The sequence below is a fragment of the Leptinotarsa decemlineata genome, unplaced genomic scaffold, assembly GCF_025532065.1.
Source record: "Leptinotarsa decemlineata unplaced genomic scaffold, Ldec_3_MD MMD2_tig00078422_RagTag_RagTag, whole genome shotgun sequence".
Taxonomy (NCBI): Eukaryota; Metazoa; Arthropoda; class Insecta; order Coleoptera; family Chrysomelidae; genus Leptinotarsa; species Leptinotarsa decemlineata.
Genome location: NW_027412747.1, coordinates 12,990,494 through 13,006,188, shown reverse-complemented (window position 1 = coordinate 13,006,188; position 15,695 = coordinate 12,990,494). Strand labels below are relative to the sequence as shown.

The window sequence follows — 15,695 nt, the reverse complement described above, 5'->3', positions numbered from 1 at the left end:
GTTACTAGTTTACTCGCTTCGCACGGGTGCAATTGCTGAAACTAAATATAAATTCACCCACAGGAAATTTAGAGCACGGAGAAACAGTGATGAAAAGGTAACTTTATTTTATGAACACACCTTTTTCCTCCGTGGCTGGCTTCCTACTTGGAATATTTGAAAATCCTTCCTTATTGCACATCTACAACATAAAACGAACCTACATAGAAGCCTCCGAAAAAGTAGCGATACGGTTGGAGTATTTGAGAATTTTTCTCTGTGCGCATCGAAGACCTAAGAAACATCTATATACCAAATTTTAGTTTTCTAGGACTCACCAGTACGGAGAAACAGAGATTAATGAGTGAGTGCTAGGTGAGTGACTTTTGCATGTACAGTGCGTTTCTTTAATGTGGGCCCCCTTTATTTTTTGAACGGGTCAACTCAAAAAATTGAAATTTGGGATAATGAATACTTTATTTTGAAGTGAAATTGACATATGGAACTTTCAAGATGGCGACTAGGCGCCTTCTGGGGATAAAAATTAAATGGAAAGGGGGCTCTTGTGACACATCATTTTGAAGCTCCTGACGAATACTTCACAACTCTAGAATATTAGGTCCATATCTTCACCTACTACAAAATGACGGAACATATAATAATTTTCTGTAGACAAACACATTAATATCGATATTTCTAAAAATATTCCTTTTCAATCTGGCATATGGCAATTCCAACAACCTGATAAGGTTTGTTGTGTTATCATTTGTTGATGAAAATGACAAAAAATGTCAGTACGACAATGAACATCACTGTTAGAATATTCTCATTTAGTTTTCGGTTTCACTAGTAGAAAGGTAGCACGTCAACAATGGTCAAGGTCAATTCTCGTCCATTGGAAAAATTCCATACGGAAATTCCAACAACCCTATAATAAAAACGTCAAAAAATATCAGTACGACAATGAACATTACGTTTTCCGGGAAACACATACCAATATCCAGAAAAAAATAAGGTTTAGGCAGGATTATTGGGAAACCATATTGTAGGACCCCTATTTATTGATCAAAATTTAACAGTAAAACTGTATTTGAATATGCTGGAAACTACTGTTGACCCTCTCATCACTGAAATCGCCGAAACGAATCCTAATGAATTCGATATGGATATTGTATTCCAACAAGATGGAGTACCACCATATTACTCCAGACAAGTAGGAAACTATTTGGATACTACTTTTCCCGGTCGTTGGATTGGCCGTCAAGGTCCTACAGAATGGCCAGCCCGCTCGCCAGATTTGATACCTTTGGACCTTTTTTTATGGGGCTATTTGAAGTGAAATGTGTACGAAACTGAACCAGCTTCAATATTGGATATACGGCAGAGAATAATAAATATTTCTGGAGATATTGACGTTACGAAAATGTTCGGCGTGAAATATCAACCATTTCGAGCATCTTCTGAACTGACCTCTAGCTTATTACCTCATATTATGTAGTTAAATGTCAATGTATTCAGGCAATTATTAAAAGTTCCGCCATTTTGTAGTAGTTGAAGATGTTGACATTATATTTTATGGTTGTGAAGCATTTGTCTGGAGCTGCAAAAAGACGTGTCACAAGACCCCCCTTTCCATTTATTTTTTTTTCACATATGGCGCCCAGTCGCCATCTTGGAAGTTTCACCTGTCAATTCCACTTCAAAATAAATTATTCGTGCATTAATTTCATTATCCCAAATTTCAATTTTTTGAGTTGACCCGTTCAAAAAATGCACTGTATAAGTATAGATTAATATCTTATTTCACAACTGTAATTGCTGAAAGTACAATGTATACGTTTCCGGTAATTGGATGTTTCTACTTCTGTTGGAAATATTTATTTATCTTTTTCCTTTTTTTTTTGGAGGAGAAGGGGAAATCTTCATAGACTCTGTTGCTCAGCAATACGTATCAGAAATCACTTTCGCGCTACTTCCGTACACATGCCTTTGGCATGTCTGAAACCTATATTAGACTCACACTTATTGAATATAGGACGCTTGTCTCACCATATTTGAAAAATCACAGTTATCATCACAGTTGCTTATTGACTCTTGCTCTGACTGGTTTCGAGTTTTCTTAAGCTCATTGCAAGTTTCTCAACGCTTGCTCTCTCCTTACTCAGTTTCGATGATTGCTCCTATCGTTCTGTAGGTTTTGTTCCAAGTTTTGGCCACGTATGAAACCGTCCAGAATATATTCCACAATGAATAAAGTACTTGTTTCGCGTTCAAATAAAAACTTTTCCACTACGGGAGCAGCCTGGGTAAGGTAACAGTCTACTTTCTCGTAGCTTCGATCTACCGTATTCACCGTTGTCCCATTTTCTTTGCCAGTTGTTAATCAAATTTTCCCTGGCCATTCTCTTGGAAGTTCTATTGGTGGAGTTCCAGCAATAACACATGCTGCTTCTGCAGATACAGTTCAATGTGCGCTGCACATTCTGATTGTTAATTTCTTTTGTAAGCCTGCGGGTTTTGGGACTAGTTTTTTGTTTTGAATTACTGTATACCATGACAGTGAACCACACAACATCTCGTAAGCTTCGTGTTTTGCCATATTCCAAGATATTTTACAGCTAGACTCAGTACTATCTTCGTGCCTTCCAGATCAAAGATCATCAATCTTGTTTTTTTACTTTTGGTTAACAGTACTGATTCGGTTTTTTTGGAGCTAAAGTAAGACGTCTACTTTCCATACCAGTAACATTGCTCTGTTTGATGTGTTTGATATAAGCTCTTTTCCTTTTCCTGCTATCACCATTGACACATCATCAGCAAAGCTGACCAATGTGACTCCTTCGGGCATTTCAGTCGAAAAGAGCTTGTCGTATAGAATATTCCACGTTTTTTGAAAAAGCAGCAAAACGGAGTTGTATTCTCATAACACACGGTATTCCAATAATTTGATAAGTTTTATTATTATCATCAGGGGAAGTTACGATTATTATATATGATAAAAACAAGGTTTCTATAATGAAATAGGCATAACGTACTGTTAGTGAGGTGAACCTTGTTCAAATTAAACAGTATATGTCAGAGAAGATACACTTACTTCATATAACAAAGTTAAAATATTTGAAGTTACAGAAGATATGGAAAGCTGTTTGAAGGTGATTGACAATGTTTCGTGATGAATTTCACTAGTTCGGACTTCCATTGTCTATTATATAAAATGATTTGAAATCCCTGAAACAAGTAAAAAAGATTAATTAAAAAAGAATAGTTGAAAATAACAATTATATTAAGCAACAATAAACCTGAAATGAAATGATAGTAAAATAACCTACAAGTAAAAATTTAATTTTTATTTATTCAATTATTATATTTTTACTTGTAGGTTATTTTACTATCATTTCATTTCAGGTTTATTGTTGCTTAATATAATTGTTATTTTCAACTATTCTTTTTTAATTAATCTTTTTTACTTGTTTCAGGGATTTCAAATCATTTTATATAATAGACAATGGAAGTCCGAACTAGTGAAATTCATATGGAAAGCTGTCTATTTCATAATACAAAAATTTAAAACGTTGAAAAATCAACAAGTGAAACAAAGCACGTGGATGGCCAATGTATTATTTTAATGAAAAGTGAACTTTGACAGACTATCTCTCATAGAATTCAAAAATATAAATTAAGAAATTTGAATATACAAAATGGAACACCTAATTTAAAGTTTGATTAGAGATAACTGTCAGACAAAACAGTAACTAGAGTGAGGTTACACTGTTACCAAGGGAGAAAATTTCAAATTGTAAAAACAAAACTGACTAGAAAAGCTAATTCCAGAAACAACCTATTATATTGAATATCCAATTATGGAAGAAGTTCAGAAACATTATGAAATTGTTGAAAGTTCTCATCTGTGTTAAGAAGAAAAGTATATAAACTACTCAAAATGAATCTAGAGACATGTCCTTAAAATGCAATAAGTAAAAAAATATGTATTATTTTGTCAAACATTTATATTTATAAAATAATTTATAGGTGCCTTTATTGAATTTAACTTACATTGTTTTTAAAATGCTGTTTGGTAATACGATTAAAAAGAAATAAAAATGAGTGTCAAAAACAAATAAAATTTATAAAAAAAAAAAATAAGAAAAATGTACATTGATAGTCAATACGTCCACCCCTGGCTCTAAGAAGTTCGGCACAATGACGAGGCAAGCTTTCCACCAAATTTCTAATTATTTGTTGTGGTAACTGCTCGTAAATCGTCAAAAGAGCATCTGCAACTTGGTTCAGATTTTGGAAGGGTTGATGATCCTTCAAACGTCTTTCCAGTTTATCCCAGAGCAACTCAATAGGATTTAAATCCGGACTATTAGCTGGTTATCTCATGAAATTAATATTGTGCTCCTGTAGGAAATTTCTCACGACCCTGGCTACGTGTTGCCTGGCATTATCTTGTTGTAAAATAAACCCAGCGCTCATATTTTGGGCTAATGGTACGACATGAGGTTCCAATATTTCCTCTATGTAACGGACATCCGTTAAAGTCCCTTCCCGAAATACCACAAGGTCCGTGTGTCCTGTCTAAGTTATACCAGCCCATACCATTATCGATTAACCTCCAAAGGGAACAATTTCTTGCACAGTCATCCAAATAGCGTTCACCAGGACGTCTCCATACCCGAACACGTCCGTCATTTTTGAATATCATGAATTTTTTTTCATCTGTAAACATTACATTGGCTCACTGCTCTAAATTACAATTACGATGCTCTTGACAAAAGTTTCTACGATTTCCTCGATGAGCTGGAGTTAATCTAGAGGCTTTAGCAGGTCGTCTTGCATGGAGTTGTACTTCGTGAAGTCGGTTTCGTATCGTTTGGTTCGAAATTCGCGTTCCTGTAGTTTCTATAAGCCGATTTTGCAGTGTTCTAGCAGAACCGGTGCGACCCCTAATAGCCCAAAGTCGTAACAAACGATCTTCTCTACGGGTTATTGCCCTTCATCGATTGGGATAAGGGGCTATGCTTTCCAAGCTCTGGAAAGCGCAGAATGACTCATTTTAAGCATTTGGGCTACACGACGCCTTGAATACCCTACTTCGATCAATGTCACTGCTTTAGCAACTTGGAATTAGTTGAGGTACACCCTACGTATCCTCCTTCTACCCAATACATCAACATTCATTGTTTAAATTTTAAAATTTAATACCTATTACGAATTAAAGTGAAATGAAACTCAATACAGAATTTTTCATATTAATGAGTTTGTAGCTAAAAGTACAAAAAGAAGTAAAAAAAGTAATAGAAGTAAACAAAACCGAATGGAACATGATAAGAATTAGTATGGAGTACACACCAGAGGTCTTTATCATGAAATAATACATATTTTTTACTTATTGGATTTTAAGGATGTGTCTCTATATTCATTTTGAGTAGTTTATTTCACTGAGTCGTTTAATGTCAGTTTTTTTGTTATGGCAATTGGTCGATTGAGAGACGAAAGCAATTTCCAGAAACGATCTTTTTGACTCATTCCGTTCAGTTGTGAAAATTTTCGTTGAATTGTTATTCATTAAGTGTCATTCCCTGAAGATATGGTTGCTGAGAGCCCATCTCTCAGGATATAACCTAGTATCACTTTTATATAACAAATTGCCGCATTTCAGTAATCTCGAAATCTGACCAATATATTCACAATCACAGTTATGGCAAGGTATTAAATTAACTAATTAAGATAGCACATTGATAAGAATTCTACCTTTGAGTTTCGAAAATAATTTATGTGTGGTGTTTTATAAGCGTTTTTTACCTCTTCCTTGAAATTTTTTGCAAGAAAGACTGTTAACTAGTAACAGTTCTATCTCTCCCCCCAAGCGGGGAAGAAACATCCCTCTCCAACCATCTTTTTATTGTATATCAACGTCCACGATATAGGTCCACGATGACCGGTCTAATTCTTGAATTCCCCGCATCTATCTTTCGTCTTTCATCATAATCACATACGAAACATTTATTCGTGTTCCGAATTTTTTATTTGTCTTCAGATAACTCGGTAAATATTTATCGAAGGTGTCCTATTATATATCTCAAAGGTATAGACTGTATCCATGGTCGCGTGTGTCTTATTTTTATCGAATGAGCGAAGTTTGAATACATTAAGATCACTTCGAGAAGTAGAAGTACTTTAGATCTCGCTTGTCTTTGCTTCACACCACTAGCGGATAGTCTGTGACGAGTTATTGGTGTTTCAGTTGCAAGACCGCCAAATATGACGGTGAGTTGATCTTCATATATATTATTCTTCAGCTCGCGGTTTGCAAGCGTTTTTGGCAAACGCGTTTTTAGCATTCAGTTTTTTGAATATAGTTTATTCTTCGAATATGAAAACGGTGTAATATTTTTAGATATACCTAAAAATGGGCTCGAATCGGTTAACCACAAAATTTTATCAGATATTTTATACAACTCAGGAGTGACACGCCAATCTTATAATTCATTTCAGAAATATTTTCGAAATCGAAATCAATATGTAGCGATGAATAATTGTGAAAGTTTTGAAACAGTTTCAACTTTTGGTATCCCACGAGGTTCGGTTTTGGCCTCAATTTTTCATTTGCTTTATGTTGATAATATTAAAAATATACGTTTTATAGGTGATCACTTCGTATTTGTAGATGATTTCAGAAACAAATTAGAATTCATTGAAAATAAATATAAATAAGGACATGAACAAGATTGAGAAACAGTTAAGTGATATCAATCTGACAATCAATATAGAGAAGACGGTTTCCATAATTTTCAAGGAAAAAAAGGAGAACAATATAAAACTGAATCTCAAAATTGAGTCTAATGAATGATAAAGATTTAAATTTTGGAAGTCATATAAATAAAATCAAGAATCGATTGGTTTTTTTTTAGATATTCATATACAAATTTAGATTTATTATGTTCATATTCTCTCTCGAATCAGATATTTCATTACAATATTTAATATACTCTGGGATAGGTAGGTATTCCATCTTTGGTACTATAGAAAAAATGAAGAAAATTTTCAAACAATTCATGTATATTCTAAGAAAAATTTTCAGTTCAGTATTGATAATAAAAATAATAAGGTTAATGTTCTTATTTTCTTATTATCAAGAGTTGTTATTACTTTTTACCTAAACATATCCATTACCTTCATCAAAGCAGCATAATTTCTGCTTGGAAGTTTTGTAGCAAATAAATAAATAAATAAATATGTTTACATGGATACATTATACCTAATATATGTAATGGAGTGTAGACACGCCTGAAGAAGCTATATATTATATACCGAAACACGTATTGTATTTTTTGTAAAAGTGTTTCTTGAATATATGATAATGTAGTGGAACCTCTTAGCTCAAATCATATCTATTATTTGTTCTTGTTCTGCATCCCGTATGATGCTATTAGCTTGTATAGGAGCTCCTGAAATAATCCATCCATTTATCCATCATTTCAGAGACGTCTTTATTATTTCATTAAAAAAAATCTTTAGAAGTATGCTTCTTATCAACTACAATACAGCATGTTTTCATGGACGGACTGAATTATTTCTGCATTTTAGCCGTTAATTGTGGTAATCGTTTTTGTGAAACCAATTCTGCATGAACGATGAACAGTTTTGGAGCTTCTACTGATGAATTCTACGATTTTATTCAGTGTGTTGAAATGAACGTTTTATTCATCTCCTGAAGACGACAACTTGGTTAGGGAAACGCACGTCGAGAAGAGTATCGCATTTCTGGTGATTGGGAAAAGTGCTTGTTTTAGAAACTCGTACTCGTACTTGTGCCACTTTTGTCACTGAAACATACCAAAATGTCATTAATTTATTTTTCTCCGATTTTATTTTCAATTGAATTCAAAACCTTCCAAAATCTGTAAAAAATTATTCCTGATCAGGAAAGAATTATTATAAAGCATAATAAAGGATATTTCAAGTAATATATCGATTAATTATTGAATTTGCCAGGTAAACTCGGTCGGTAGCCAGGTGATTCGACGTTTGTGCTTTGTTCACCCAGTCAATCGGCCGATGTGTGAGTCGATGGTTCAAGCCCCAGGCTGAATGCTCGATTTTCATTTGCTATCGTCCATCTCTTGTCAGGAATCACACGTTAAAAGATAAGACCTCGTTAGTCCTTAGCTCGCACAAGTTTCGACCTCTGAGGGTTGTTGTTCGTAGGGGTGCGATAGCTGGTTAATGGAAAAAATATATTTTAAACATATTTTTTTTAGACATATTCCTTGAAAATAATTTTTTTGTGGAAAGAACTAATCGGTTTCCGTTTTTGAAACTTTCATTCCCCTGTCAATTTATATATCTTTACCAAAAGATATCTATCAAGATAGAGTTTTCAAAGTAGCAGTCATTTTCAACAAATTTGAGAAAAAACATATTAATTTTATAGTTTCTTCATTTTGGTCAAGATTTTGTTCGAAATCCCACACCTGACACCAGATTTATGATGGGGTAATGCCATATAGGAACCCCAAATGTTAATCAATTCAAAAGAGTAGTAGTTTTCCCAGTTAAGTACTTTATTTCAATACTAAAACCAGCTAAGTCGGAGTTACAGAAGTTGGTTGTGGTTGTTACCAGATTGGTGAATGACTGCCACGCCACGCAGGGCGTGATTAGTTTTTATGTACGATACCTCACGTGACTCTAAGAGAAATGCAAAACGGTGCATAGTTCATAGTTATTGTTCCAATTATTTTGAAAATGCAAATAAAATAAATTATATTAATACGTTTTATTAAATGATATAACTCTAGAAACGCGCTTCACAACACAAGTGACCAATGTTCAATAAAAGTTAGAAATAAATAATAATAAACCTGCATTTATATCCATCAAAAGTAGAGAATATTCAGCAAAATCGTTATGTTTCATGAATTGAAAACGAATTTACCTATAAATTTTTTTTATGTGATTACTCTAGTCGAAGGGATTATTTTCTGGGAAAGAAAGTTTTGGTCCTTCTATTTTTCCATCTTGATACAAAAGTACGCCCTTTCAATTCAAACAATGATTGTTTTTTATTCTGCAACTTACAGGAATTGTTAGTTATAACTCAAAAAGTAGTTTCAAAATCATCAAATTGAATATTATTTCATACTTTCTCTCTAACCAATTATTTTCTCAAAAACATATTAGTAACAAATAATAAAATGACGAAGTTTTGAAACACTGTTTTTGTCATGAATTTTCTCGAAATAAAATGTTTGTATACAGTACTTGTTGTATACAAGACATTTGTTTAGTTTGATATAGATATATGATGGAATTGGCCGATATTTCATGAAAATCCATAACTAACGTATTCAAAAACACTTTATTGTGGGATTTTCACTAGACGTTTTTACAAAAACGCAACACGTGTTTCGCCATACAATGGCTTCTTCGGGAGTGTCTTTGGGCGTGTAAAGACACGCCCGAAGAAGTCATTGTATGGCGAAACACGTGTTGCATTTTTGTAAAATCGTTTAGTGAAAATCTCACAATAAAGTGTTTTTGAATACGTTTGATATAGATAATTCGGATTTGAATAGGTGCAATTAATATTCAAAATACTTGGAGAATGCTATATTTTATGTATTTATTTATGTATTTAAAACATAGTATGAATATGTGAGATTTTCACTGACGAAGCCGTTGTATAGTGAAACACGTGTTGCGTTTTTTTAAACTGTTCAATGCAAGTCTCACAATGAAGTGTTTCATGAATTCATTTAATAAAAGGCAAAATTTATTGAAGAACGTTGATTTTTACATTTTGAATAGACAATATCTCCTAAGATTATAGTATTTTTTATTTAGATGCAAATTTAGATAAATGATTAATTCCAATTTGGAAAAAAATGATAATTGAGAATTTAGTCAAATTATTTTATTCAGTGAAAAACATGGAAGTAGTTTTTCTCAACAAGGTGTAATTGGTGATAATTTATGCCACACGAGTTTGGAAAAAAGGTATGAATAATTTTTATTATGAATTTTAAGAACTAAAAGGTTTTTTTCAAATTTGATGAACTCTATATGAAAAAATATACAATTTCTATTTGTGGAATTTCCACAAATATCGGTGTGATAACTTTTTGAAATGTTATGAAGGCCACTTTGACCTAGGAAAATTTTTTATAGTAGAGAATGGAGAAGTTTATCACATTATATTTGATGTGATGTGATAAATTTCTCCATTCTCTACCATAAAAAAAAATGTCAGTATTATTAATATGTCATTGTGACCATTCCCTTCATTAACAACACGTGACAATTCATTTTTTTTAATTATAAAATATAAGATATTTTCTTCTCCAGGTAAGTTCTTTATAGTGCATTGTATCAACTATTATTACATTGTTTTTCCTTTTATTGTAGAAGTTCAAATATTAGCTGATGATGAACCTATATAGGTTCGAAACATGTTCTAATTGATGGTTTTACCGCACTAACATTCGATGGTGACATCAAATTGTGGAGACGACGAGTTTTATTCCTCGCAAATCTACTGCACTCTATTTTGAGATACCAGATGTTCATTTTTAAAATTTACACATTACACTCTTCAAAGGATTCTTGGTGATTGTAATAGAGTTGAACAAGTTAGTAATCAATCAGAATAAATATTTGTCGGCTAAACAATGCGTAAATGGATGACTCAATTTATCAACCAAGGAAATTACACCATCATCATGGTATTTGATAACTTTTCCCCAGTGACTAATAACGAAAAAATTTTATCAAACTCGTAAAATGTACTTCATCTGAAAATATTAATAAGTCAATCAAATTATTTTACTCTGCTCAAAATATCAGATGTTGGAATTAGAGGTGGATTTGAGTGGAACTTCACTTCAGATTCAGATTAATTTAAAAAATGAAGTTTGTGTTAATGAGAAACAGTTATTAGTGTCCTGGCAACCAATGAGTTTGGAGAATCCAGGATGCAGCTCTGTACAATGTCCTTAAGTATGGTCTCTAGTGGGGCGAGCAAGAAGAATTGCGAAAAATACAATTTATTGGGAAACTTTCTCGATCATTCCAAAAGTGGAATCCTTCTTGAAGAATATTCATGAGCATCAGCAACCAGTTAACCTAGATACCTACTCCAGCAGAGGACAGTTGGAACTTTCTGTAGAGAGCCTAGAAAGCCCGAACAAAATAAACTGCCCGAACCGATAAATACGAAAGGAATTCGGGAAGGTCTTTAGAATTATAAGAACTTGGCCAGAATTAATTAATCTTGGCTGGATGGGGAACTACAGATTCCGGCTTAGTTTGTCGACGAGCAGTACAAACTCTGAGAGATTTGGTCATCGGAATTGTCGGGAAAGAAAGTTGTTGCTACAGATATGCTTGCCTACTGTACACTTTTGGAGTAGTTGTGAAGTGAATTCGGGAGGAGCAGTACCAACTCGACGTGAAGACCTGAGAAATAATGTACCTTCAGGTGTTGGGATCCTAAGTCGCTCTTTGCTCTATAAAAATGACCAGAACTCTGTCACCGACATATAACCCGCAGAGATCAATTTGCTTCTGCGGCTTCATGAAAGTAAACCAATGAACGGCGTTTTGTTCAAGAATATTCAACACCTTGGCTTATCAAAATCCTCATCTCATCCTTATCTCAGGTCAAGTGGGCTGGAGTCGGAAAGAGAAGGATTCATCATGATTTGCCACGATGGTGTCTTTACCACATGGTCTACCGAGTCATGGGTATAGATGTTCCTGATGACGTCCAAGATCGTCATGCTTTTGTTAAATTACAGTGCTACATTATCATATACTCTTATGGTATGGACAAGACACCTTACGCTTCGGGGGTTACTGAATTCTTTGTGGAGAATGAAAGGTGGAACTACCTTTTCCTCCCTCAAGCATATGAAAGCTAATAAACCTGAGGTAATCATTTGCGAACATCAAAGGAAAACGTTTTTCGTCTTGGCATTGCCCTTCCCCAAACTCCGCCTACTTTATCCAGACCTCTCTGTCGAAATGGTTTGATTATAGTAGTCCCTGGTGAAGTGATGCCCTCTCCACGGACATATTGGCTGAACAAATGCAAAAGACAGTAAATCTTGGTTCGTTGCGCCTACTCAGAGCAAACGATTCTCGGACTCAATGATCACCTACCTCACGATGTGGAGCGTGGTCATCGGTTGATTGCCCGAATGTATTAGGGCTTCGGGAACACAGCAGGACCAGCTCAACCTACGGATAATAATAATAACCATAATGATTTTATTGATAGGTGGAGAAAATTGAAAAATAATATAGGTACTCATCAAATGAAGAGAGTCTTTATGTTATATTTCATTTTCAGCTGATATTAAAAAGAAAAATCCAACTCCATCCCACATTAATCAGTGCTCTTCAATACCATGCACATGCCTTCAATTGATTACAAATGGAATTCGATGCATCTGGGGCATAAACTGAAATAATTAATAGACTCATTGCGGGGCAGCGCACATTGCTTGAAACAAACACAATGATCTTTTAATCAGTCTCGGCCGACATTCAATTTTATAGAGGTTACGATAACAAAATTGCACTGGATGTTTTGTTCTTCTTATCGTAGTCCACTTGCAAGAATCAATGAATTCATTGATTTGTATAGGATGCAAAGTTTTGCAACGTAGCGGCAGATATTATCAGGACAGTTTCTAGACCGATAGCGGGGAAAAACACACAGTTGGCTTCTGGATATTTCACATGGTAGGGAAGAATATGTAATAAAAATTTGAAATCAATATCAAGATGATTTCTTTAATGATACCACACTGTATTGATGAAGTTTAACATATTTTCAACTAGTCCTTCAGACAGGGTACTTTTCCAGATGTTTGGAAGGTTGCTAATATAATTACAATTCCGAAAAATAATGCACCTACCACGTTCAGTGACCTACGCCCCATCAGCATTCTGCCCTATTCTCTAAAATATTCGAGAAAAATGTTTCCCCGTCAAGTAAGAGCTTTTCTTGAAGAAAATCGAATACTCCCGTACGAGCAGTCTGGGTTCCGCAAAAAACATGGAACACAGACTGCCCTCTTGAAAGTAATCGACGATCTTGCGAGATTCAGAGATCAATCAAAAGTCACTATTTTACTACTGCTTGATCAAATTAAATATTTCGATTTAGATAATTATTTCGATTTACTCATTAGCAAGCTCTAGTTCATAGAATTCCATGACATTTTTCTTAAATGGATGACCAGCTATCTCACAGGCCGATTACAGAGGATCAAACTGGATGATTACTCATCCATAATCAATCTCAGGTCTACCGCAGGGAAGTATTTTAGAACCCTTGACGTTTATTTTTGATTACCTCACTTTCTCATCACATTGTCAAGTACGTCTATACGCAGATGATATACAGTTATATTTGTCTTCTCATAATACCAATACAGAAAGTTGCCTGGGCAATATAAACACAGATTTGCACAAAACATTTCTATACTCGGAGAATCATGGACTGAAAATCAATCCAAATAAAATTCAGGTTAGTTAAAACTCTTATTTACCCCCATATCGAGTATTGTTGTTCGGTGTATTACAATTTTTTGCCGCAATATAACAAGCAGAAGTTACAACGTATACAAAATGCTTGTATGCGTATCGTATGCTGGTTACCATATGGTGAACATGTCACCCCATTTTTGTTAAAAATGAAGGAGCTGAATGTGAGGTACAGACTTCAATATTTGATAAAAATTTTTTTGTTTAAGTTGCTTCAAAATAAAACACCTAGTTATTTAAGTATATAGTTTATTATACATATGGTCAATTTGAGAATTAACTCATTCAACATAACTAGGCACCATACGTTTTTCTTATACAGCCATTTCTTATCTGAATCAAATTTTAACCCTTTTAAATCATAATAGTCATTAATTTGAAAGAGAAATGAAATCACAGATGCTTACTGCTCACTGCTAATTGAAAAAAAATTAAAATTCAATGTATGATAGTGCAATGAAATTGTTGAATTGACCAAAATAATGTTAGGAATATTAAGAGTTATTTAGCTATTATGATCTATTATTTTTTTCTCTTCTCTATCATTGTTATGATAGAAAATAAGTATTTTTATAATTATTTTCTTACACTCACTGTATAGTTTTTGGGAGGGGTGGAAGATAGTCTTTGGCTAACCCTTTTCCTATTATGTATAAATGTATTTTTTATGCATAATAAACGATATTATTATTAAATATTTGCCCTCTTTTTGCGAGTCACAAAGACATGCGTCCTCGAAGTGAAGTACATTCATTATAAGCTAAATAAACCACTGATACAAAATCCCAAAACAAATCCATTTTCTTTTTTGAAATACTAATTGAACAAACAGGGTGATATACCTTCGAGTAATAGGACGTCCCATTTTTACCAATTTCCAGAGTTTGCTGAGCTGATTACAAAAATATAACACACAATACCAAAATTACAAGTTATTCACGAAATAATGAGTCGAAATTTAACTTGATTAAAAAATTTACTGAAATTACGTATTATTATTACAATACGAAAGACACAGCAGCTGAAAAGTTCATAGGCTAACATAGGAGAAAAATTGATTCTATAGATACCATTTTTATAGTACCATTTGCTTTAGTCTCAAAATAGCCCCAGTTTCGATGATTACTTCTTCATTGGCGCTACATTTCTTTCCAGTGAGCATTCTCTTGAGGACTGAGAACAGGAAAAAGTCGCTGGGGGTCATATCTGGAGCATATGGTGGATGCGGAAGCAATTCATATGATGTTGCCATTGTTTTCATTGATTTGTGACACAGTGCATTATATTGATGAAACAGCACTTTGTTTTTTTTTCAAATGGGGCCGTTGAAGGTGTTTTCCTTTTAAATTTGGTCGATGAATATTATACCATGCGGTTTGATTCTGGTATGAACTGATGGGGTCATGTTTCATCCATTGTCACATATCGACGCATAAATTTGGGTTTTTCATAGTGGAACAGCTATAAACACTGCTCAAAATCATCAATTCATTGTTGTTTTTGGTCGATTGTGAGCTCGCACAGCACCTACTTTGAACAGAGCTTTTGTATACCCAAATATTCATGAACGATATGTTCAACTCGTTCTTTTGATATCTTTAGAGCCCCAGCTATCACAATCAACTTCACTTTGCGGTTATCCAAAATTATTTTGTGGACTTAACTTCATTTTGCGGTTATCCAAAATTATTTGGTGGACTTTTTTCGTCGGTAACAGCCTCTTTGGGGCTTCTATTGTGTGCATCGTCCTCGGTGATCATTTCACCTCGTTTGAACCTCTTATAAACGGTTGATTTTCCTGGTGCAAAGTCCGAATAATTTTTAATAATTGAAGCCTTGGCTTCAACAGTATTTTTTTCGCCAAAAAATTCTTTTTTATCCATTTACTTCAAAATAAGTTGCTTCACTCAAAATGTTCTATTCCAAAAACTAATAGTCCTACAGCTGTGAAATTCGTACACGTGTCTTTTGAAGGTTAGGGTTAACTGAAAATCATACGGATTTGATATCTAATATTTCTAACCATTTTATTTGTGATATTTGCCCTCGACTATACCGCATACGAAGTAAATCTAGTTTCTGAAAATATTCAACAGAAGGTTATTTTTTGGCAGTTGAAAATTTACGCTGTACAGTACATCATTATAGTACAGAAA

General features: G+C 33.9%; 1 protein-coding gene across 1 annotated transcript in view; it reads left to right on the top strand.

Annotated features, from left to right (window-relative positions):
* Positions 1 to 6,079: 6,079 nt before the first annotated feature.
* Swim (Secreted Wg-interacting molecule) overlaps positions 6,080 to 15,695 on the top strand; it is a 52,100-nt gene continuing 42,484 nt past the window's right edge. Inside the window, exon 1 of the mRNA XM_074186444.1 lies at positions 6,080 to 6,252. Within this exon, the coding sequence (XP_074042545.1) occupies positions 6,247 to 6,252 (6 nt within the window). The 5' untranslated portion in view covers positions 6,080 to 6,246. The remainder of the gene's footprint in view (positions 6,253 to 15,695) is intronic.